The sequence below is a fragment of the Lonchura striata genome, chromosome 9, assembly GCF_050655825.1.
Source record: "Lonchura striata isolate lonStrDom1 chromosome 9, ASM5065582v1, whole genome shotgun sequence".
NCBI lineage: Eukaryota > Metazoa > Chordata > Aves > Passeriformes > Estrildidae > Lonchura > Lonchura striata.
Window position 1 is genome coordinate 20134807 of NC_140711.1, and position 25204 is coordinate 20160010.

The 25204-nt window shown below is 44.3% G+C and overlaps 1 protein-coding gene across 4 annotated transcripts in view; it reads left to right on the forward strand.

The window, feature by feature from the left end:
- The window catches only part of FGF12 (fibroblast growth factor 12), a 222767-nt gene that overhangs the window by 142910 nt on the left and 54653 nt on the right, over positions 1-25204 (forward strand). For all 4 annotated transcript variants that reach the window (XM_021536858.4, XM_021536857.4, XM_021536856.4 and 1 more), the window contains one exon: positions 3434-3537. In XM_021536858.4, the coding sequence (XP_021392533.2) occupies positions 3434-3537 (104 nt within the window). The remainder of the gene's footprint in view (positions 1-3433; positions 3538-25204) is intronic.

The window sequence follows — 25204 nt, forward strand, 5'->3', positions numbered from 1 at the left end:
TTTGCATTGTTGCTGCTCTCCCCTGGGCTGAGCAGGGTAATGCCCCTTCATAAGGGCAAGTGGACTTCCTTGTCTGCCCACATTGTCCTGCTGAGCATCTGAGAAGCTTTGGCAAATGGCAGTACAGAAAGGACAGGTGAACTGGACTGAGCAGGTGGAAACAGCCCAGCATATATAGGATATTTTTTGGGGCTTTCCAGCCAAAAACACCAAAAGATTAAAGAGGCTTGCATTCCAGCATCCCACTTGGGTTATCTTCATCTGTACAGAGCCTTGTCGAGTTCCTTCAAACATTTCTAGGAATGAGCTATTCCATAACCTCTCGGGTGCAGTGCTGCACTATTTTCCTTGTAGATATTTTTCTGCATAACCAGTCCTCATTTCTATTTGAGGCTTTTGTCTAGTACCTCTTGTCCTTTCATTCTGTTCCTCTGAGAAGAACCTTTACCTTCTTTGAGTTAAGCAAATGCAGTTCCCTCTGTTTCTTCTTTTGTTATGTCTTGTACCAGAGCCTCTTGATCATGTCAGCAGCCTTCCTTACTCCCCTCAGGACCTTAATCCTCACCACCTCATGCACTGAGGCTGCTCTGGCCTGTTGCATCCTCCATCAGTTCTTTGTAATTCATGTGCAGCACAAGTGTCTTGCTCAAGAACAAATCCCCTGTTATAAATTACTTTAGCTCCTCTGGCTTGCTGCTGTTTAAAGCTGAGCATGTTGAGTACACCTTGTATGTGGCAGGTCCTGCCTCACTTTGCCATTTCTGTAGATAACTTAGACCCATGGGGAAACATGCTTTTAGAATTTAGCTGATAAATTACCATAACATAACAGTGACAATATACTGATTCATTTAGGACTGGAGTGTGCTAGAAGTAGTAGGGTCAGGTGTAAATACCACTGGTTTAAGATGGTAAGATGTGATGAAAGAAAAGGGGCACAAATATTCAACATCTTCAAGTTTTTTCCATTTTGCCCTTGAAATAAAAGAGCATGTTGCTTCCATGAAGCTGCAGATGGCATAGAATATGTGCCATTTGCAGTAGAGAAACAGTTTTAAAGCATTTTAAAAATTTTCTCACGTCAACATACCGAGTGTCCAGTTCTATCCTACCACAGCTAGTCCTCTTTCCTGTTTTCAAATCTGCTGTTTCAAATGAATCAGGTTTTTTTTTTGAGACAAAAAATGAGACATCTTGCTTTTGAAGTTGATTGAGGAGTTACCCCCCATTTTTGCTTTAAAGCTTATAAGCTTTTAAATCTGTTCTAAATATGAAATACTTATTTGGAAGCATGATAGTAAAAGGTACCAACTTCTACAAAGGTATGTCTAGATTTGAGTGCAAATATAGCTCTGGGAATTTACAGAATCTTCATTGACCCAAACCACTGTGTTTTTTAAGAGAGGAAGATACTTGCTTCCTAAAACTTCTTTTGTTTGGCACTTACCTCTGTCAGCATTGTGTCCTTATGCTTGCCTGCCCACTTGCTCCCCTGCATTAGAGAAGGAGATGCTGTGCCATGATCATGGATCCAGCAGGGTCCCAGGGAGTTTGGGAGCTGGCAGTGGTCCTCCTACTGTAGCACAGCACAATAGGATTCTTCCTTTGCTCCCTTTGCATGTAGAGGTGGAAAGAGATTTGGAAACGTGGGTGCTTCCAAGTGGAACTTCTCTACTGCTAATTCTGGGTGTTATCACCTTGCTGCCTAATGAATGCTTTGAATGGTCTGTCACAGGTTTCCTATGCAAGACAAATTGGCTGTAGGAAATGAATGATGATGCCCATTTTGTTTCATTATTAGCAGTAATATGCTCCATTTTTCAGTAGGAGGAAGAAATAGGGAAGGGGAATTGCTCATAGACTTGTTAATTGCAGAAGGTTTTAGACCTTCATGGTGGGGAGAAAGAGATAGGCAACACTCCTAATGCTGAATAGTTACTCTGGGATGTGTTTGTCTTGTCTAGGGACAGTACCAGAGTAGCACTGTCCTTGACTCCAGTTATTCACAGAACAATACCCAGCCTGGACTGCATTTTCCATATACATCTATTGACATTCTCCCCCAAACACACACACACAGCCACTGGATTTGGTAAGATTTCAGCACACTGATGTTTTACAGAATATGGTATGTGAAAGCACAAGAGGCTGAGATGAGGGGCTTTTTCACTAGACTTGAGATGTCTCCATTTTAGGCAGTTTAGTCTTCATTCGGAATTAAGTAAAAAAAAAATAATATATTCATGTGCACTGGAATTTATGGATCCTCTTTTGGAGGCAACCTTTAAACCAGCACAGCCAAGACACATGGTGGATGTCCTGAGCAAAGTGGCATTGCATATTCTTGTTTCAGGGCTCTTGTGTAGGAAGAGACCTTGAGTGAAGTGTTTCCACTGTGCTTGAGCTTATATTTCTGCCTGACCCTGTGTCCATCTTTCCCTATCTTCAGCTTCCTGGGATGAGCTCTAATTAGCTCTTTGTAAGCTGCAGCACAAGGGATCCTGTGACATCTAGCTCTTGTCCTATAAAGCTCAGTGAAAACAAAGCCATGCTAATGCTCCAGTGCTCAGTCTATCAGTGCTGATAACAGTCTCCTCTTTGAGCCCATGCTGTTAGAAACGTAGCAAAAGCCTGAAGTACATTAATGTATATACTCATGGGAAGAATCTTTCAGTGAGATACAGGGTCTGCTGGGTGGGAATCAAGCAATAAAGTAATTAACTGAGAGGAAGTGGTTGCAATGCTTTAATCAATAAGACTGCAGTAAAACTGAATAATGGAAGATCTTGTCCTCTTCTGTCCTCTCCAGTGCTGGTCCTGAATGGGGAGCAGTGCTGATGTCCCAGAGTGAAGCACTCTCTCTTCTTGAGTTTCTTCATTCCCTTGACAGCCCAGGATCACATGGGCAAACACAGTCAAGTTAATTTGCATTCTTCTGGCCATGGTCACTGTCTGTGTACTCTTTTAGCATATGGCAAATGCAAGAAAGTGTGACTAGGCTTAAATGTGTCTCCAAGAGAGCTAAACTGAGTTGTGTTGTTGTGTTTGCCACAGGCAAAGTCTGTATATGTGCAGTTGGCCTGGCTCAGCTGGCCCTCAGAAAGCCATCACGATGCTCCTGCTTGGGAGCACGGATGAGCCCTTGGCATTGCAAAGGCAGTGATCAGACAGACTGATGGGTGTGTTAAGGCATTTGGGAGGCAGCCAAACTCAGTACTTTTAAAAATTTCCTTTCACCATCAGCTCCATGGCTGCGGTCCTTCCCTGTAGCTGGAAGCAGGATGCATGATCCTAGTGCTTCTAGATGCATGATCCTATTGCTCTTCACTTGTGTGAAGAGGCAGGAGTGGGGTGGGCAGGCCCTGGGGCAAAAGCAACAGTGGCCATGTAGGGGGATGTGTCCATAACATTTGCTTTTCTTTTCCTTCCACAGCCCTTTTCAATCTAATTCCTGTGGGTCTTCGCGTGGTGGCAATCCAAGGGGTGAAGGCAGGTCTGTACGTTGCCATGAACGCTGAGGGATATCTCTACAGCTCAGTGAGTACTTTGCACTGTGGGGCTCCTGGGGTGCCTTGGTTTTGTAGGTGGGAGGAACAGACTGTGCCGGGACTTGCAGCTTTTTCTGAAAACAGTCACAGATCAGCAAACCTTTAAAAGCAGGAGCTGGGGGAGCTGCTGTAAGGCCATGCAATATTCACTTAATAGTGTCTCCATGGAGATTCATGGCAGTATTTCCTGACCTGTGAAGATACACTTTCTGTTCCTTTAAATATGTACTTAATGTAGGTCACATTGTTGAGCATTTGTATAGAGTTGGCTGGTCATATTCTGATTTCTCATTTGTGAAATGGCATGGACTCACTGGGATTGCTTCTGAATTGCACCCAGATACCTTATCATGGGTGGTGCCCCAATGGGCCATACTCTGCTTTTGACTGCAGTGTAAATCCACAGCAAAACCCTGACTCTCTTGGCAGAAATTCCTGTATTTGTGTGGTCTTTTTAATGCACATAAAAGATAAGTGCGGCAATTTTTGCCAACTAATTCCCTTATAACTTTTTTAGATGGCATGAAAGGGCATGAGGTTATTCGTAAGATTCTCATTTAAAGTAAGTAATTGATTTTCACAGTGAATAATTGATTCGGTGATTTATTAAATATGGCAACCCTTTGCCAGAATTTTTATGCTTCAAATAACTTTGTTCTAGTTCTACATAGTAAAAAGGGATAGTTAATAATACACTTCCATTTCTGTAGTTATGATAGCTTTACAGTGCATAGCCAGATTCTAATCTCATCTGCCTTTGTGTAAATTTACAGTGCAGTGATTCTGCTCTTGTCTGGGCACTTTGCTTCAGAAGTGTTGTGAGCATGACGATGAGACCACTGAAAGGACAACAGTCCGGGTTGCTCTATGCAATTTTTTCCTAACTTTTATCTTCCATCTTTATTCCTGGTCAGTTTTATACTGCTCACGTGATTGGGTTTTTGTCTTTTCACTTGGGATGTAACAAGGCTCTGTCTCCCAGCAGCTCAGGGTAGGTTAGTATGCCTGGCGAGATAGGTCTCAATACTGGCTGCGTGTCAAGAAGGGACAGAGATCAGTCTGGATCTCTGTGGATGCCAGACGCTTCCTGTTCTTTCATAGCCCAGTAAACATAATTGACTGCTTCTAAATAAATTAAATTGGTTTACTAACAATGAAAACTTCCTCTCTTTGTAAAGCTATCAGTGTCCTAAAGGTATTACCAAGCATGGTGTGGTACTGCATTATTGCGTGTGTCCCTCTGGGGACATTGTGGGTCTCAGGACTGATGCTTTGCCCTGTTTGTGCAGTGCAGAACATGGTTCTGGCCTAATGCTGAGGCTCCTTGTACCATCACTGTCCTGTAAATGAGGATTGCAGGAAATCAAGAGTGTGTCACAGGGCCACAGCTAACCAACGGGGTCCTCTTGGACCAATGAGTGGTCATCATTTTCTGAACAATTAGTGCACGGGAGGGAACGGTGTGGGTCTTGGGAAAAAGAAGAAATAGAGAATTGAAAGAATGATATTTGGCAGCTGAGAGACTAGAGGAGATGCAGAGAAAAATTTTCCCTCTCTAGTAGTAGTGAGACACGATATAAAGGGTGGGAGGGATGCACCAAGAGGTGGTAGACAGCAGGAAGACCATGCTGTCCAGGAAACACATCTGTTAGTCATTTCAAGTATCCTAAAAAGCACCAGATCACACATGTATTCAAGTGAGAGTGATTTAATGGGCCTGCTTATTTCCAACAAGTGTGCCTGTCTTGAGTAGGTTAATCAGGGAAGGCTGATGGGGAAGGATGCACTGTGGTGGCCGGTGGTTAATGAAGTGAACCTCATTACATGCCACAGCTTGATGGCATTGAGCTCTGTCTCAGCTAATAAGAATGAAACTGCTCGTTTTATCAATGTGATCCAAGGTTGCTGCTTGCAATAAATGTGTGATGCACTACTCCAGGGTGATGGGCCTTTTTGGATGCTTTCCTTGTGATGACTGGTGGCTCTGTCTTACAGCAGTAAATCAATGAATGCACTGTGCATGGGAGCAAACCCCAAGGCAAGAAAATAGAAGACTTGTGGATAATGTGTGTTAGGAGCAGGAAGTGTGGGTCAAGCTCATTGTAAAGGACAAGGGATGACATCAGGATGCCATGAAAGAACTGGATATGTCTGAGAAGAGTTCGACCTCTTCAGGCAGTCTCTTTTGGATGCTGCAGGTTTCCTTGTGGGGTGAGGATCCCCAGGCCGTGCTGCCTGGACCTCATTGCTGACCACTTCGAGGGACACATGGTCCCTGGTCTTTGCTTAGCAGACTCTAAACTACATCTTTGTCCTCTCTATGTACATACCTGTTTTTTTTCACTAGCCATTTTTGGGGATTTCTGAAAAAAAAATGGGTCAATATTCCCCACAGATATTGTTCACTCACATGAGCCAATTGATAAATAAATTGCTTGGCTGCCATCCATGATGCGTGGAAGCCCTGTAAGGACTTCTTAGAACACCCTCAAGTCCAGGATTGATTTCAGATAAAATTGTCCAGGATAATGTTTTTTTTTCTGTTTGTTTGTTTTAGGTTTGGGTTATGTTTTTTCCCCTCCTCTTGAACGCAGATTCATGTTGTAACTGAACATGTTATCACTGTGGGTTTGTTTTGGTTTTGTTTTGTGGGGTTTTGGTTTTGTTTTGTGGGGTTTTTGGTGATGTTTAATCTCTTTGTGACAGCTGAGGTCTTGGCTGACATCCTCTGCCCTGAATCAAACCAGAGGCTGTTATCCCTGGTCTTAGGGATGGCTTGTGCCAGCTCCTTCTGAGTTTAGGCCAATGGGCTCTTGAATGAATGGGCTTAGAATAACCAGCCCCTGGAAAAAGTCTTCCTTGTGTTAATTAGCACAAAAGTAGAGCTGCGTAGAGTCCTCTAAAGCCAAACGTGGTGACACAGCATTTCCTAGAAACTTGCAAGACCTTTCTGATGGCTTGGCCACATCGCTACCTTCAGCAATGAGTTTCCCCATCCCTACCTCATCTGTTCAGGCAGGGATAGTGTCAGGCTGCGTTGCTGGCTTGAAGGCAACCATATATTCCTAGCCAGCTTTAGAGGCCTAAATTTATTAGATGCTAAACCTTCTTTGTTTGGGAAGCAGCTGTTTGGGACTTGTGCATTGTTTACTTACACTAGATACCTGATTTAGTTTCCCCTAGACTAGGTTATTGCTATCTCTGAGGCTGACAGGGAATTAGGTGCTGAGTAGACAAGAAAATCATGCTTTGGTTGGAGACATCCTGCTTTGCAGAAAGTAGGATGCAAACCACTGTCTGCACAGCAAGCTTGTGGAGTCACTTGTGTGTTGTGTTTTGATTTCCTGTAATGTACAGCAGCTGTAAATTCCCTGAGGGTGCACAAAGGTTTCACTCAGCACCTGTTCTGGGGAGGGGCTTGACTCTCCTGAAGATCCACTGTTAGCATTTGATGCCAAAGTAAAAATGCACAGAATGAATGAAGGCAGTGGGTATAACTTACAGTGCCTCAGCACTTGGGAAGAACCTGAGACCACTGGCTGGTTGTTGCACAGGATTCAGAAACATGGAATAAAGAGGTCTGTCCTACTCCAATGAGTTTACAGCCTAATCCTAATGGGAGAAGACTCAGAACATGCTCTCCTGTCTGTCTGGAGTTAATAGTTCTACCACCAAATCAATTTCCACTCCTGTATAACTTCATGAAGTTTCTCCCCTCAGTTCCCAGCTTTCCCTCTGTTATTCCTGCAACAACTCACAGGGGCATAGGAAAGGGAGTGCTTGTGAAGAATTTTGCCTGGGAGGAAAATCTGGTTCTCTTGGAGCAGATCTTCATCATGGGGCAGCAGAGTCTCCACAGGTCCACCCAATCACTCACTGCAGTGAAAGTGCATCTCTCAATATGATGATCATGTCTAATTCAGTGGCATTGCAGCTGGGATTGATTTTGCCCTAAGTGCAAAACACTTCTTGTCTACAATGTATTGCTCTCAGATATTCCTTGTTGTTTAACTTGGAGTTCCAATTATTTTTGAAATGCCAAATTGTGATACATAATTTATTGGGAAGACATAGAAAACCCTAGCAGAGACAGAGAATACAGAAGAAAAAAATGGGTCACTTACAGGAGCTCACTATGGTTTTTCAGTATAAACCTATGAGTTTGAAATGCTGAAATTAGAGCCTGAATCACTTCAAAGATTCCTGCTAATAAGGGAATGATTATGCGCAATAAAAAAAAAACCAAAAAAACAAAACAAAAAAAACCACTAAGCAGCATTGAGAAAACCCCAGTCATGCTAAAAGCTCAGTGTGTCTTTGCATTTTCTTTTCCTCTCCTTTTTTTCTGCTTTATCATTTTGCATAATAAACATGTCTTGAATAATAATGAACAAGCATCTGGGGAAATATGTATATTAACTGTATTTTTAATCTGCTTGCAATGCTATAACTATTTTGCTACAACTCCTCTAGGGTTGCTGCACTCCTGTTTACATCACTCCAAGGTCAGGGGCTGCAATCAATAATACTGCATTCTTTCCCCTAATAGGCTTGGGGTGTTAAACCTGTTCCTGCCAATGCCATTTCTTTAATTCCTTGATCTCCAGTGGTGCTAGTTGATTTGGTTAGAAGTACAGATAGGCCAGGCAGGTATCCTGGACATTTTGCAAACCTTGTAAGAAAGCACACTTGTTGGGGGCATTCCCTAGTTTACAGGCCTCATTAGGAAGCCAGGTCAGTGGAGGGGGAGAGAAATGTCTCAAAGGCAAAGCATAGCAGAAGACCAATGTAACGTGCTTCTAATTTCTCTCCAGAGCTCCTCTTCTTCATTGGTTAAAAGGGGCTCACTGAATGAAGGCATTAACTGGGAGATAAAAAGCTCCTCCTGTCCCCTGACTTTTTAATAAATATAGGAACAAAATGAATATTCAAGGAAGCAGCAGTCCTGAGAAGAGCCAGCCCCTGGGAACAGGTTCCTGCCTTGCATCAAATGTTCCTAAAATACAGCTCCTGGCAGGCACCCTGGCCATGCTGTCCTTGTAGCATGGAAACTTCTAAATACAACTCTCATTATTAAAGTGGGCCCTTTTCCCCTGGTGAGATGCTGCCATCCATGTTGTTCAACTTGTCAGGTGGAGGAGAGCAGCACAGAGCATTTCTGTGGCTCTTTGGGGGCAGGTTTCTCATCTGGCACCCTGCTGAGGTACCTGCATTCCCTGAACTTCCCAGCACAGCGCTGTGGTACAGCTCCCAAAGGGAGGGTGGGGCTGTGCAGCTTGAATTCACATCTAGAATGAGTTAGATCAGACTTTGCTGTTCAAGCAAGAGACCTTCAGAGGAAAAAATCAGTAACAGCAGGGCCTGATCCTGCTTTCCTAGCTGCTGTTACCTTGTCTTATATGATAGCAATACAAATTATAAAGCATAACTAAGCTTCAGTAAAAATATTCTTCTCTTAGCCTTAGTTGCACAAGATATTTAGGAACATGCAATTGTCTACCTAACACCAGCTGGGGGAGCAGGGATGAGCTGTTCCCCTTCTGAGCAGTGGTCTGTCAGTGTTGGAATGAATTATGATCTTTTGTTGAAATTTCATTTTGGAAGAAGACTGGGGGAAAATGCTCCAGATGTGCTGACTCATCTAATTTTGATACTTCCCCAAAGAAACATTACATATTCCCATTTTAAAAGAACTTTAGAGTGGTTTATATTGCCTTATCATTCGTAATAAAATCAGAACAAAATGTTTAGATTTTGTTGGAGCATCTTAATCCCACATGATTCCCTTGAAATGTGGAGGGAGAGTAAAACACCGTCAGGGACGGGTTGCTGTAAATTGAAGTGAAGGCAAGAGTAGAAACTAGAGAGGTGGATCAGTGGAGGCTGGCATCTCCTACAGTGTTTTCTTTGCTGATTCCCTCGAGGCCAGACAGGCCTAGCCCTGGATAAGAAGGCAGGCAAAGCCTTTGGAGCAGGTGCTAAGCTGCAGTAGTGGTGCATAGAGCTTGCCTGGTTTTGTCCTGTGTGTTGTATGTGATCAGTTAATCACTGTCGGGGAAATGATGAGGTTAAAGCAGAACAGTCAATGGCAATGCAATGTCTGAGTTGGATTTTGGAAGGGAACTCTTAACACGTCTAGATTGAGGACAGGACAGTATGCAGGGAAGCCCCTGTTTAGCAGAAAATATGTGCAGGTGGAGCATTTATCCCAGCAGGGAAAAAACAAAAGACAACTGTAAAAATGTCCTTCTGGAGAGGTGTTTACAGCAGAAGTCCCTTTTGTTGCCATTCTTTTGCTAGCTGGGGGTGCAGGACTGGCTGGTAACTGAGCTCCTTTCTCCACTACCTGGCTAATACTTGGCTTTTCCTAAAACTCTTTGGCCTGCTTTGCTTGTTTTTAACACCATTTATCCAGTGCCTATTTTGACAATAAATTGTCATCAAATAATTTGTCTGTTATCTGTTTTCCAGGAGCGAAACCTAGACAGAACTCCAGGATATCCTGGGTTACAGTGGGACTATCATTGGCATTTTATTTTGTAGTGGAGGGAGGACACATGTTGTCCTTCCTGAGTCCAGGACACTGATATGAAAAGAAGCAAGATAAGTTTTGAGTGAGAATATGTTTGACTGAGGTCAGGTGGGTGTTAATGAAATGATTTGGATCTTTTTTCTAATAATACAAAACTCAAATACAAAATGGATAAAACTAGAAAATAGTGTGCCTTTGCCAAACAATGACCAACAGCTCTGGAGGTGAAAGCAGGAGAGAGGCTAAAACATCCAAGGAAAAAACTTTACTGACTGTGCATGTAATTATAACTGTGAGCCAAGTGATAGAAAACTTCGAAAATAGAGAACACTGAATTTTAATGCTGTTTTCTAAGGAAAAGAAAAAGTTCCTGGACTATTTCAAGACAGCCTGGCTGAAACAGTGGTGAATATAGGGTACTGTAGCAGCAAGGCCTGGATGGAAACCTGAACTAGCCCTAATTTGCTCTCAAAGGGTAATGTCCTGACTAAGCATCTGCAAAACAAAAGTAATTTTATTGAGGTCTCTGGATCACAGGAGCTCAGTTCAGGTGCTTGAGACTTTTGTTACCATGGATCCCAAGATACAGGGCTGGCTTCTGACACAGAAACCTTCTGAAGTTGTTGAAGCAGAGGTGCACAGCAGGAGTTAGGAACCTGGCCTGAAATGTGTGTGTGCAGTTCAGTGAAGTGCTAGAATTGCACCTTGGTGCTTTTGTGAATCTGTGTTCCCTGGTCACCCCTGTTGCAGAGATGCAGGCTATGGGGAACACCAGCCTCTTCCAAATGCTTCTTCTGGCATCTTTCTGAATGAGACTTTCCATGCTGCAAGGAAATCTCCAAATCCACCCATCTTCTCTTGCAGTGAAAGGGAGCATGGGGTGGCAGGGGTGTGTGTGTGCTGCTGTCCCTGCTGTGGTGTGGTGTGAGGTGCTGTGTGGTGACAGTGTGCTCAGCTCTGCAGAGCCACGGGATGGCCAGGGCTGTGCTGGGAGCCTCGAGCTGTGTGCAAGCAGGGAGGAGCTCAGGGACACCTTGCCAGCAGCACTGCCCAAGGGCAGCCTGGCAGGACACAGCTCCGTGTCTGCTCCAGGGCCTCCTGAGCCTTCATGGCATCGGAGGTGTGCCAGGGCAGCACTGCAAGGGCTGTGTCCTGTGCACGCTGGCCCTGTGACAGGCCTTGGAGGGCACTGGGCAAGCAGCCCGCAGCCCTGCTCACCCACCACAGCCGCTGCCACAGCGACTGACTTTTTAAAAATATAAGCCCAGCCCTCCTGCGAGACTAAAAATGTCAGCCTCGAGGGGAAATGGCTGAGTGTGTCAGATCTGCTGGTTGTTTATTTCTAGGGCACTTAATTGTATTAGTCAACTTGTACATTTTGAATTAATTAATATCTACTGTAATACTTGGGGGTTTTCTATGTATTTTTTTGCCTCTGGAATGGTTCTAGGGTGGGGCCCACAGGGTTTTGAGATGATGCCATCCAACACCATGGGAACAGGCACATTCAGAGGTCCTTGGTTCTTCAGGGCAGAAGGATGACACAAAGCAGTCATTATTACAATAGAGGCTTTGCTTCACCCTGGACCTTTTGCAGAGCAGGTCAGTTTAGCAATCATCCCAAACCCTCTGCAGCCAGTTAGTATAACCAACATTCTGCAGAGCAGATTGTTTCACACATTAACCTTATTGTGAGCTAAAACACACAGACAACTCATTCATCCCACCTGCTGATCCTTCTCCTGCCCAGGCAGTTGTGACACTGCAGGGTAGTTAGCAGAGCACTGCATGTGCTTGCACATTCCTGTCTGTGCTATCAGGAATTCTCATCAGCCTGTGGGCTCAGGAGTCCTTCAGAGAAGTGTCTGGTGACCCAATGGCCATGGCTGATGGCCACCAGCCCCACACAGTGGTGCAGTGCAGGAGGGAGTAGAGGGTGTAATCATACAGATGCAGGATTATAAGAAATCTGGGATTTTGAGAATTCCAGTACTAAAGTCATGTCTTCTTCTGCATCATGAATAGGAGGAGAAAATCCTCACTTCACTGGAGGCTGAGCCCAGACAGGATGATTCAGAGCAGAGTGTGGACTTGCAACTTGGTCCTTCTTTACCAAACTGAAATGAAACACTCTCTGCTGCACCAGCAGTTGTTTTTAGACTGCTTGCAGGACTCGAGAACCAAGTAATCATAGTTGAACTGGTACCCATTAGGCCTTTTATGGTGTATCATCACCTTTCTGCCTGCAATTAGGTTACATTCTTAATCTTTCGTGACTAATTTCATTTGCTTGCAGCAGTTTTGCTGTTCTTTAGTTACACTTCCCAGCAGCTTCTGCTGCTCACCTTAGTTCTGTCATGCTTTCTCCTGTTCCTTTACCCCTTCTTACTCTCACATCAGTGTGTTTTGGACAACATACCCAAACCAGCAGATTTATCTTAGCAGATGCAAACTATGTATTCTTATGCCTGTGGCTTTCTCAACAGCTTTTGCTTGATTAGCAAAGGAACCATCTTCACTGCTGATGAACTAAGGATTGCATACTTAGTTTTGTGGAGGTTTCTACTCTTCTGTGGAAAAGCCTAACAAGCCCTGAAGTGTTTAAATAATATTAAATTAATCATTCCTCCGTGAAATCAATAAATCCCTCACACCCACACGTAAGTCACAGGTTAATGCAGTGTTTCGCCGTCTCAGCCATTGAGAAGGCAGTAAGGAGCCTGTGAGGGTGCCCTGCCACCTCCCACATGCTGCTGGTATCCCAGGTGCAGAGGAGCTGTGCTTTTGGAGCCGTGGTAACCTTTCATGCAGCTCTTCCCTTCAAGTGAGGGGATTGCAGAAAGCTGAAAGTATTTTGGTATTCACAATGTGCTCCCTAATCCTCCAAATACATACCTATGCACCAGCCCCATGCTGAAAGCTTTCTGAAACATGAACAACCTCTTGACATAAATTAGACGTGGCACAATGATGGTCTTTGTCTCCTCACCACTTTCCTCCTGAGATGACCAAAGGATTTCCTCCTCTCTATAAGACACTTCCTTGGTCAACTGCTGAAGGCTGTGCATCAAATGCATTATTGATAACAGCCCTTGGAAGTGCATGCACACCTTACAGACTCCCAGCTGCTGTCCGGAACGCTGCAGAGGAATGACTGCAGCTGGACAAAGATTATCTGCTTCTTCCTAAAAACCCCCAAGATAGAAATCAGTATAAATCTCCTGCACAGCCTTTTCTCTCCCACCACTAAATCATTGTAAGTGTGAAGTAGAAGAGAAGAAAATAGAACCTCAGGATTTTGAACAAAGCTGTTGAGTGAGGAGGCACCAAAAAAGAATGTCCAACTTTCTAGACACGTGCAGAGTGAGATGAGGAGAGAGATTTAGCTTAATTCTGACATTCCCTCAAGCATAGTGGCCGTGCTGGGCTGTTGGTTCCCATAGCAGGAATCTGAAGCAAGCAGGGGTTGAGAAGGGCAGTTCTTGGTATTCCTGCTCAGTGTTCAAAGTCCATGCACTCATGCCACACATGCCTTTAAAGTGGCTTTCCTGCTTCTGGTAGCTTGAATCCCCACATTGTCCCATATTGCTCTAAGTTGATTCATGTGCACTGCAGAGAGGTTCTCTTTTCCTCCCGAGGCTGGATAACTGCTGGTGGTGGAGCTGGGACAGCTGATGGGTTTGGAGCATTGGACTGTACTTGGTGCCAAGGAGAATCACCACCCTCTGCAGCTGGTGCCTGCTGTCTGTTTCCTGCAGCCCAGTCCTCTGTGCTGTGTCTATTCCCATGCCAGTTAGGGGGCTGCACAGAGCCCCTTCCTTCCCAGCAGGGCAGGGCACACTGCTACAAGCAGGACCTTTGCCAGGGATCCAGCCAGCTCAGGAGGAGAGTGCTGTGCACATGTACAGCAAGTGGGTTCTGTAATGTTGGTTGTTGCCCTCCTAGTTCTTAGGAGAAAAGGTCTCAGAGTTGTTACACTGGCTTGTCCAAAGCAACTTCTGTCTTCTTGCACCTCTTCCTACTGCTCTGGGCATTTTGGCTGGACAAAGCACTTCTCCTTGATTCTGCTGACATGCTGCAGAAGCTGTTGTTAAACAGCACTGGCTATGCTGTCCTTAGAGATATCCTGTGTCTTTTTTACCTCCTGCTTGTCTATCTTCATAGAGACTCACCACAGTCTTGTCCACAGGAGATGTCTGTGGATGTCCTGTGAGATCCCTGTGGGCTCTCCCATTTTCTCTGATAATTTTCCACTCGAATTGGGAAACTTCATCATGTAGCTAAGGAAACTGAGTGTAGAGGAGTGATGTGATATGCCCAAGGTCATGTGTGGAGACTAGATTAGGCCTTCTGTTCTCCCTAATCCTAATACTTTGCCTTAATCACAAGCTTTCTTCTGTATCACTGTGATTATTTAGGGAACTGGTGCATCAGCAGCAGCACAACTTGTTTGTGTAGTATATCGTGTCTGAGAAAATCAGTTCGCTTTCAAAGCTGTGCACTCTGTAGGCTGGGATTGCTTTTCCCTCTGTCTTCCCATTGCATTTCTTTTCTGGCTCCTCAGCATTTATGTCCCTAGCAATCATCATTGAGGATAATGGGAGCAGGCAAAAGAACCACAGGAGAGTCGTGCTTTGCCAGCCATCTTCCCTTGCACATCTTAATACCATATGTCAAGTGCAGTTGCTCAGGGCTCCACAGATATCTCTTTTTCAGCCACCCGAGGAGCTGGGGCTGTTTACAGTGTTGGCTTCACAAGATGGCAGGTGGAGAATTAGGAACTGCTCTTGAGAAGCTCAGGATTGCAGCAGTGCTCTGAAAAGAAACACTTGGTAAAGTGCTGATGCCCCCAGGAGCTGAACAGCTGGGTCTTGCAAGAAAACTATTTGCAGTAACAAAAGCAGGCATGGGTTTTCAGATAGCTTAAAGCCCTGCTTTCAGAGGTATTGAGCACCCAGTACATCCCCTTGCTCTCACTGAGATGAATGTAAAGGTGGCCCTTGTGGGTGCATTTAACTCAGTGTCCACCTCGAGTAAGTGCCACTCACAGTGACAGCTGGAAGAAACCAGTAACAGAGACAGTAGCAGAGTCAGCTCTCTGACAGCTGAGAAAACATTTTGGACTGTGCTGGAATACTTGGTTTTTCAGAGCTAGGTTTAGTTCTAGAAACCATCCAGGTGGATTGCTGGGCAGTCTGGCTGGAATTCACAGAGCTTCAGTAGTGCTTTATACTGCTGGTATAGTGCCATGCACTGTGTCATCCCCTCTCCAGGCATCTCGTGCCATCCAGGCATGACCAGAGACTTAATGAGAGCTGTGGGACAGCCCTAAACTGGTGGTTTTGCTTGGAGGTGGACTGGGTGGGACTCAACAGAAATTCTATTCCATAGGGTTTTTTCAGTGGTGGAAGGAAGCATGGCTGTAAAGCATCACATATTAAGGCAATCAGTGGTGAAAGGACCAGTACAATTTCTGTGGTATTGAAGGGTGTATTTTAGTGTCTGCTGTCACTACCACTGGGTTATACTTGTATTGGGTTATACTGGTATTTATGATATTCATTAGAAAACTGAGATGAGTGTGTTTATTCCAGCATCCCTGAGACTCCTGCTCAGTCTTTGGGTAATGTCCAGTGAATGGGTGCATGCTCATGTCACTGCATCTGTGGAAGACCAGCTCCTTTGTGAGGCATGAATTTTCTGTGAATGTTCTTTGTTAATAGTGATAGAATGATTTTGGTAAAAAAATGGTAATTCATTAGAAATAGTGCCTGGTTTGGAAACTGGAAATTATCGTGTCTTTCTGGGATGTGATAGCAAGATTGACCTGTCTACCTGAAAGCTCAAAGTGATTTCCAGAAGAAGAAGAGAATTGTCTACCTTTTACACAAGAAAGGAGAGGTGTGGAAAAGGGAAAGGTAGCTGTTGGCCCTCTTATGTTTGGTTTGTAACTCCTTAGTGGCAAAGCACCCAGGCTCCCATAGCCTCAGCTTCTTTCATGAGACAGGCGAATTTCATGTAGTTTGTAAAATATTTCTGCATCCCCATAGAAGCTTTTCCCTCTGGATTCCAAGTGTGCGTGTCTCAAACTTCATTGTGTAACAATCTCTGTTTTTGTAAGGAGCTCTGAGAGACAATTTATTAAAGGTTTAGCAGAGTATTTAATAGTTTCTTGCATCTCCAGGAGTGTTGTGCAAAGAAGGTCTTTGTGAAAGTTTATTATTCAAATTTGGAGGAATGGAAGGAAATCAATTTCCTTCTTCAAAACTGCATTTTTTCACCTACTCCATTTGCTTATCACTCTCGGCCTTGCCAGGATTATTCTAATCAGATTTGACATACAAAAAAATAATAACATAAAAATAATTCTCCTCTTTCAAGTCATTGTGAGACTTAAATAAATTAAGACATTGATCAGATTCTGCTCACTGTTGAAGCTGTGAATACAATGGAGGGTACCTGTCGTGGCTGGGGATTGTGTCAGATGTGTGTTTTTTTATCTTCAGAGGGAGGGCCAGAAGGGAGGATTAAAATCAGACTCATCCCTGGGGGTTACTTGGTTAAACCTGTGTTTCAGGTACCACCTGGGATGTGGACCTGCAAGGCACATGGCCACAGTCCAGCCCAGAGGGGACAAATGGCAGAGAAGGGATGCCTGTGTGGCTGCAGGAAGCTGCTCCAGCAACCAGGGCTGCCAGGCTCTGCTTCACCACCACCTCGTGCACTGGGCTGCTGCAAAGGGGAGCCCAGTGTCCAAATTGCTGGAGTGGTTTTCAAGTCTGTCCTCAACCTAATGCACCAAAATGCCAGCCTGTAGTAAGGCAAACACAGCTTCTCTGCATACAGGTTATTTCTGATCTGGCAGCTGTTTGGGAACCTTATTTGCTGTTCATGTCAATACTGATAGCACTCCTATGGGTGCTGTGACCTTGAGCATCCTTTCATTCTTCCTCAATAAGCTCATTATGAGCTCCTAAATCGTCATCAGGGATTTTTCATGAGCTAAAATGAATGTGTCTTTCTGTAAATACTGCCACAATGAAGTATGTTCACCTCTCAGCATGAGGTCTGGGCTTGTGGGTTTGGTGGACAGAGGCCACTCTGATACTGATTCTGGCCCCTTGTATGACAATCTGTGTTTCCGTTGTGTTTGACAGAGAATAACTCTATATTCCATAGATCCATAGGGATCTTCTTGATAGTGGCTAAAAGGTGTGGGTGGGTGTTCATATTCAGCCCATTAGACAATTCACAGGCTCCTGACAGCAGTAGTTTATTTTGAAGTCCCAGGCACACAGAGCTTGGTAGCACCATTTAGTAATAAAACAGGCCTGCAGTCAACATTTTTTAAAGATGTTGTGTCCCTCTTTGCAAATGGGAGTTTGGCTCTTAGGGTACTCTTAGGACAGTTTGTAGGGTTCAGCTCCCTGCTCTCACAGAAGAAATGCCTTGCCTTGACTCGATGATTCAGTTCAATTGTCTAAACCTGGACATTCGTCTCCCTCTGCAAGGTGTCAGCATCCCCTGCCTGGCTTCCACAACACCATGGATCTGCCTTAGGACCTATTTCCTGCCTGCCAGTCCTGTGCATGTCTCACATGCCCCAGGACATCTTAGATGGCACTGGAAACCAATGTTGAGGTAACCAGATCGAGCCCTTAATCTCTCTGCCTCAGCTGCTCATCTCTCTGGTGTTGATAAGATTCCCTTCTCGCTCCCTCGGAGACAGTGTGGAGATAAGCGTGTTGTGATTGACAGGCACTCGAATGCTGTGCTAAGGGCACAGAGCTTGAGTAGGTAAGAGAGTGACTACATGACAGCATGATGGTTTTTTTACATTGTTCTTTACCTCAGAAGATTTTCTCCTTCACATGTCCTTTTTCTATCAGGTTGTTAGTGCTCTGAAAGAGATCAGCTCACATGAGCCTCTCACACCTGACTCCTTCTGACATTGCTCCAGTCCTAGCTAGGTTTCTCTGAGTTCAGCCATCCTGTCCCTATTTGACCTATTTGCCCCATATTGATCAATTAAAGAAGTGTTCCAATACCTCAGCAGTGTTTGGACGCAGCTTCTATTTGAGATAGCTCTATTCATTAATAGAAATGTCAAAAAAAATTACTTGGTTTTCAGGTTTGTCAAGTTGGAATGATGCAGGGAAGTAGGGAAATCACTGTCTGACTTCAAAATGGAATAAATTGGCCTGACACCACCTGAAAGAATAAACCCAGAAGCTAGATATCGTATTTTTCAGCTAAATCACTGCTCTGACACCTAGTTACTTCATTACCAGTGGTGCTGTAAATACTCACAGCTCCCTGTGGTTTCAGTGGGATTTCAAAGTAATCACCAGCCCTGCAGTTCTTTCCCCTTTTATTTACAGACTTCAAAAGCTCAGATTTCTGCTCATCATTTAGGACTCTCTTTCTTGTCGTTTATTTGGAGACTGTCCGAAAGAAATTTTCTATAGCCAGGAGATGTTTTCAAAGTTTGCTCTAAAGGTACTGAACACTGGAAGTCTCTAGAACATAAGAAAACAAGACAGTCAAGCTGTAAGACCCCACTGAAATCTGTGGCAGGGTATGAGTTCATCTCCATCCTAGGGTTTTCCCTGGGAAAGATCAAAGAATTATCCTCTACAGCAGAGGACTGCCATGCTCAGCAGGGGTGATGGGTGCGTTGACGGCAGCAAGAGGAAGCTGTGAAGGGCTGTGTGCTCTGCAACAAAAGCTTCAGCCACACAGTTTTCCCTGTACATCTTTCCAAAGACCCCACAAGAGAGTCTGCAGCATGCACTTCTTAGGTCATTACGTCCTTTTATTTATCTTCACTTTCACAGTGTCCCCTTTCTTTATGCCTGTACTCATCAATTATATCTTCAAATACTTGGGTATAATCTGCTCACAGTAGTGTCACTTCAAATTGTAAAATACTTTATGGTTAACAGTTTCCACAGTTTCTGTGAACACTGATGTAAACACCACTAATGGACTTTCCCTCCTGCAACTCTTGAATCTTGAGTCATTGAAACCTGCATGAGGTGAGCAAAAGCTGACAGGCATTCTGAGTGTGTTTTAAAGTTGGTGGCCTTGCGTAGATTCTCTGTTCACTTTTATTCTTTGGGTTTTTTCCTGAAAACACACCTACGAGAAGGCTGCAGTGGCTGTTGCTGTATTTCCATGCATTGCTAGCCCTGGGAGCCAGGAGCTGTTCATATCCATCTCTGGGGCTTATACAGTAACTAAGTCATAAGGGACATGTGCATATCCTCAATTCTACAGGAAATCTTATACCTGCAGTTACTCCTCTGGTCAAGTTGTGGCTGAAATGAGGAAGTGTTTTTCTTCAGAAGATCCTCGGGGACTAGCTTTTGATCTAGACCTCAGGGCACCTCTTGTGCTCTGCAAAATTTGGCAGCATCCATGTGGTGAAAATATCCCTCCCTGCATCTTTCTAACTCATCTCCCTGTAGGAGCCATCTGTCTGTCTAATCTTCACAGGGCTAACGGATGGCTGTGCTTAAGAGTTTGACCATCCAAGTAGAGTCCTCGAGTGATGGAGCCAATGATGCAATGATTGCTGGGGCATGGTGAGCTCTGTGCAGCCTGGCTACAGCTGCTTCCTTGCTTTCTTTCCATCACTCAAATCTGCAGTGTAATTTTTAAAACTGCCATGGCAGATGACCCTAGTCTTGTGCCTCTAATGCAAATATTGACCACATTTCCTTTAAAAAATGTTTGGAGGAAGGAAGGAGGAATAGCTCAGAGGAGGTACATTGTCATCTGTACAAAGCTAAATCCACATTGAGTAGGACAAAGACTAATTTCCATACTCAGAAGGTGTAATTGCATAGCAAGTACAGTGTGCATGCTTGGTAGGTAAATTGTAACACTCTGAGGCTGTCATAACAAAAATGTTGAGGGCACAAACCAGATTTACATATTTGAAAAAGTGGACTTACACATTACTCTTGCCCATTCAGCTGCCCAAATCAGCTAATGTATTAATGTATTAGCTTAATACATGATAGCCTTGACTCCTCAAATACACATATTCAGAGAAAAATAAAGATTTAGAAGCATTTTTTTCAGTAAATATGGGGATTAATCACAAATCCAATAAAAAATGGCAGTTTTACTTCCCCTTTTACAGTCTTTTATGGTTTGAAAGCATCTGAAATGATGCTATTTCCTGATTAGATACCTTTTTAAAATTTTCTACCAGTCATTTTCCTGTGGCTTTTTTTTTTTTGTGTTTCTTTTCTGTTTTAAGCTACTGAATAGTTCTTTAGTGTGTGACAGCAGAGTCAGCAGAAAGTAACTGTCCAGACTGCAAAAATGGACTTATTTAACCTGGTCTTTAGATTACGGTGAATAAATGAGAAGGAAAAATGTGTTTCTGGATGTTTTCAGCCTTCAGCAATTCAATGACCATGCCCTTTTCAACCTCAGCTAAATGAAATATACACTCCTAATGAAGTTCTGCCATTCAATTATTTTCATGTTTTCATGGGTTTTTGTGGTTTTTTTTTTTAGATCACCTTCATTGCCCAGACAAATGGCACCTCCGTAGCTTTGTTGGTCTGTCCCTTTTCTGCTAAGGATATCCCATCACCTTTAGTGTTGGAATACTTGCAGATGTATTTGAGAAAGCAGTTGCAAGATGGAAAGTGTGACTGAGCCCTCCTGTTCTGTGGAAAGCAAGCTGTGAGGCCCCTGTCAGAATTGGATGAGTCATTTTTACCTAGAGCAATATTTTAATGATGCGATTGAGCCAGGACTGGGGGGTTTTCATCCATCCTGTACAGAGGATGGTGTATTCTGAGTGACTGCTTGTCCTCTCACAGCAGTTTGGAAGGGATCTGCAAAGTTTCATGTGATGTGACAGAGCAGAGCAAATAGGGAACTAATTAGGTGTAGGCACATAGTGGGGTAAAGCAGGTGCTAGAGACAGTGAAAGTGTCATAAAGGTTGGTGTGCAGACAAGAGGGAGGAGAAGATGAGTTCAAGCATTGAGGTGAGTCCTTGGAAGTCCAGCCCCACTGAGAAGTCTCAGAGGAGGGTGAACCTCTGTGTCTGAGTATCTCTGACGTTTTCCTGGAGAGCATTAGCAAGTTTAAAACAGAGAAAAAAACTATTCTTCACATAATATGTGATTGCTGTAAAGAATACCACAGACTGCTGAAGATTCAGGGCTGTCAGCAGGGTTCTTAAACTTTTCATCAGTATAGCCAGTACTGATCCCCACCAGCAACAAAATACTCAGCAGAAGGAAACCTATGTTCAAGAGGGTGTAGGAGCAGTGGGATAGAAAAGATCTTTGGAAGACTGGAGAATTGACTTTGAATCATGGAGAAAACTCATCGCTCTCCTGCCTTAGCTGTTGAGCTCTCTTTCTTATCTCATCATGTTTCATACACTCTTTTCTCCTGATGTCACACGTGCTGGGGGCATTAGCCTAGTGGCCTACAAAACAACAGAGCAAACTTTGTGGGCAGAGCTGGATTTTGCAGCTGGCTTCAGGTCTGAAGGTAGTGGGCACAAAATTAAACACAGGAGATTCTGTCTGAACACCAGGAAATGTTATTTTACTGTGAGGGTGGCTGAGCACAGGCACAGGTTGCTCGGGGAGGTTGTGGAGTTTCCCTCCTTGGAGGGATTTCTGCCTTTTTGATTCCTGGCATTCCCTGGTATATTTTAGTGGTCTCTGCAGATGTCTCTGGAGATTTTTGGAAGACTCAGCTGAAGTGGCTTCCTGGCTCTGGAAGCTAGGGGACCACGAATAGAATAAAACCATCCAGTGTCTTTAGATGCCTTTAAAAGTGCAAATGTGTTGCCGAGATCAGACCTGGGGAAAAAAGTGCAGCAGCATAGCAACCTGCTACAATAAGCTAGTGCATAAATATTCCAGAAGAAAGGTTCAGAACCATCTGCAAAGACCACTAAAACTTAGCAGGGAAGCCAGAAATCAAAAAGAGAGTTAATAATCAGTCTTCAGTGTCTCAGGAGCATACGGGCCTCTTTCTGCATTATGCTACATGAATGTCTTTTGTATTGCAGTATCAGCCTTTAGGTGAAAAAAAAAAGAGGGAGGCACAGCAATTTTAATAAAGTACTCACATATAGACTGGAGCTATTATCTTGCTGGAAGTCCTGGTTGTTTTGAAGGAACAATCTGGTAGCCATTAAAAAATAGCAATAAAAAAATCTCCTGCCCCAAAATTTTGCATGCTTGCATTTGTGTTACTAGTTTCCTTTGTGAGAAGTAGGAGTAAAGTCATAGGAAGGACAGAGAAGACTTGGGCATGAGAAAGTGGGTTGTGGAAGAGATTCTTTATGTCATGCAAAACCTATCACCTCCATGTCCAGATTCCTCTCTGTCCAACTCAATACCACCCTAATAAATCTCCACCTCTTGGCTGATACCTGCATCCAGGACATGCTATCAGTCACTGCTGACAAGGACTATTAGTCATTATTGCCAGGATAGAAACTCAGTCTGAACAGGCTGGATGGAAGAGAAACCAGTTTCTCTGTGCTGAGAAATGTTTGCTGCCAGGGGTGTGTGGCCTGGGAGTCAGCAGAGCTGCCTGCTGCCAGCGCAGTCCCTGCAGCACCACAATTCTTGGGCAACACTCGCTGTTTTAATGAGTAACATGTTCCTTTGTGCATTGCTTCCCTTGCTCTGCGCCAGCCCTCCTCCCAGGTGCTCCAGAAGCCCCGAGATGATCCTGCAATCAGATAATAAAAGTGTTGTCACTTAATTTGCACTCTTGCTTCAGAAGGAAGTGATAACATTCCGATGATCTGCCTTTAAAGGGAGCTCGTTTGTTGCTCTTACTCAGTGAGAAGGGAGAGAGATTGTCTTGTTCCATTTGGAAACTGCAGTATTAATTAAAAGGTTTCCAGAAACCATCTGTGAGCTTTTATTACAACTTGAGGTTTGTTCCCACTTGTTCGAGGGGAGCAGGGGTTGCAGGCTGAGGGCTTGCAATTGTTTAACTTTTGTGTATAGACCCGTGACCACATACAGAGCAAAACTTATTAAAGACAGTAGTGCTGCCTCTCTGCTTTTCCTCTGACAGGCTCCCCAGTCACCCAAGTTTTCTGTATGGCTTTTGCCTCTCGTTTTGTGTCTGACATTTTTGCTACTGGGAGTTTTTTCAGCAGAATTCCTCCAGACGTGCTGTCATGGATTGTTCCAAGCCACAATCCAACAGGACAGAAGGTGCCTGAGTTAGCTTCAGCAGTGAAATTATACAGCAGAAGGCATTATTAAAAGTGGATCTTTTGTCCAATAAATCCTCCTTTATGACTCAGAGATTGGAAGGAATTCAGAGAAGGGCAACAGAAACAATTCTGGGGCTGAGGGTTGAGTTAGAGGGGATATGTTAAGGGAGGAAAAGGTATTAGCATTTGTTAAGGGAGAAAATTAAGAAAAGTGTAATGAGATGTACTGACTAAGAAGGGGGATGTTTTCAGGAAACCAGCAATAAACATAAAATGCTGCAAATTACATAGGAAGTTCCAACCTGGTGATGGACGTGCACTGGTTCAGTGACTTTAGCTGTAAAATGGAGCTTTCCAGGTGTGTAGTGAATATAAATACAGGTATATGATGGAGATCACTGTCCTTGCACTGCTAGGGATGTGTCCCTTTCACCTGGACCTTAACCAAGGGTGGGTTGACAGGGCTTAGTAGTATCCTCTCTTTTGATACCCCTGTAAAAGGGACATATTTACTGTGATGGAAGAAAAAGCCCTCTCATTTGCAAAGAACAAGTAATTTGGAAGCTGGAGAAAGCTTTTATTATCCACTGAGTGTGTGTTAATTAACTGCCTCACAAATTAACTCTTTGTAGAAGGTGCTTAAGTGAAATGCCCTGAAGCTTCTTAAGCATCTTCTCTGGAAAAAGAAGTTGGGATTTGCTGTAAAGTCCAGTCACAGATCTGAGGAGAGCCTGCAGCAATCCTGCAAGAAGGATGCTGGCAACATTTCCATCCTAGCTCCATTCTCTGATCTCTTGGCAGCTTTTCATTTCAGCAATGACAGTATTCTTTTAACCCAGCTTTTGTACCTGTTGAGTTTTCCTGGAAGCACTGTCTCTGGTTTGTGCTGCATGTATTCTAGTCTGCTGGATTTTGTATTGATCATGGATGTCTATGACAGATGCATCTGATCTTAAAATCTCCTAGTTAAAGGAGCTTGTAGACGAGCCATGTTTATGTTTTCCCAGCTCATTAGAGGAATAGCATGTGCTGTATTCCTGACTTTTGACTCTTGGACTTCATTGTGGGAGGGAGGAGAATGTGGTTGTTTTCCTTTTGCTGTGTTTGTGGCTGGGGGTCATGAGCATCTCCTTGTGCCCACTCTGTGTGCCCACTCTGTGGCCTTAATTTATTAGGGTTTTTACTCCTCCCCTCAGCTGCTGCCTGTTACTTGCCTCTTGTGCCACTTCTTTTCTTGGGAAAGCCTCATGGTGCTTGAGGCGGCAGTGACAGCTCTGTGAACACCCCCTGCTCCCCTTTGGGGGACGGGGCTTCTCTATTCAGGGCACATGGGAACCTGAAAAAAGCAGCAGGGATGTGCACAAGGATTAGTCCCAGCCTGTCAGCAGCCCATCAGCACAGATGCAGCAGCGTGTTTCAGGCTGATGCCTCTGCACCTCCTTTCTTCATCTCCCTGGGAAGGCAGGACGGACAAGCCCAGCTCTATTTTCACCAGGGAAAAGTGAGAATTACTCAGCGCAGCTCCGGGCGAGGCAGTCTGAATCTCTGTCTGCGTGATGGGAGTGGGCTGTGCGGAGCACCGGGGGGGGAAGGGGATGCTGGGTTGCTTTGCTCCAGCATCCGTGCCACGGAGCAGAATCCCGGCCCGGAGCCTCCGAGCAGGTTTGCAGCAGGAGCACACGGGGCTTTCTGTGCCGGGCTGGGCACCTCCCTCTGCTCCGGGCAGCGCTGCTCCATTCCCACTCCTAGCAGCCAAAGGTACCAGCAACACTTCTGCATACAGAACTTCGCTAGGGCATAACAGCTTGCATGATTTAATTATTTTAATTGGAATTAACTGGGAAAATAATTCCCTCTTTCAGTAGGAATAAGCAGGATGCAGCCTGTCAGAGTTTTT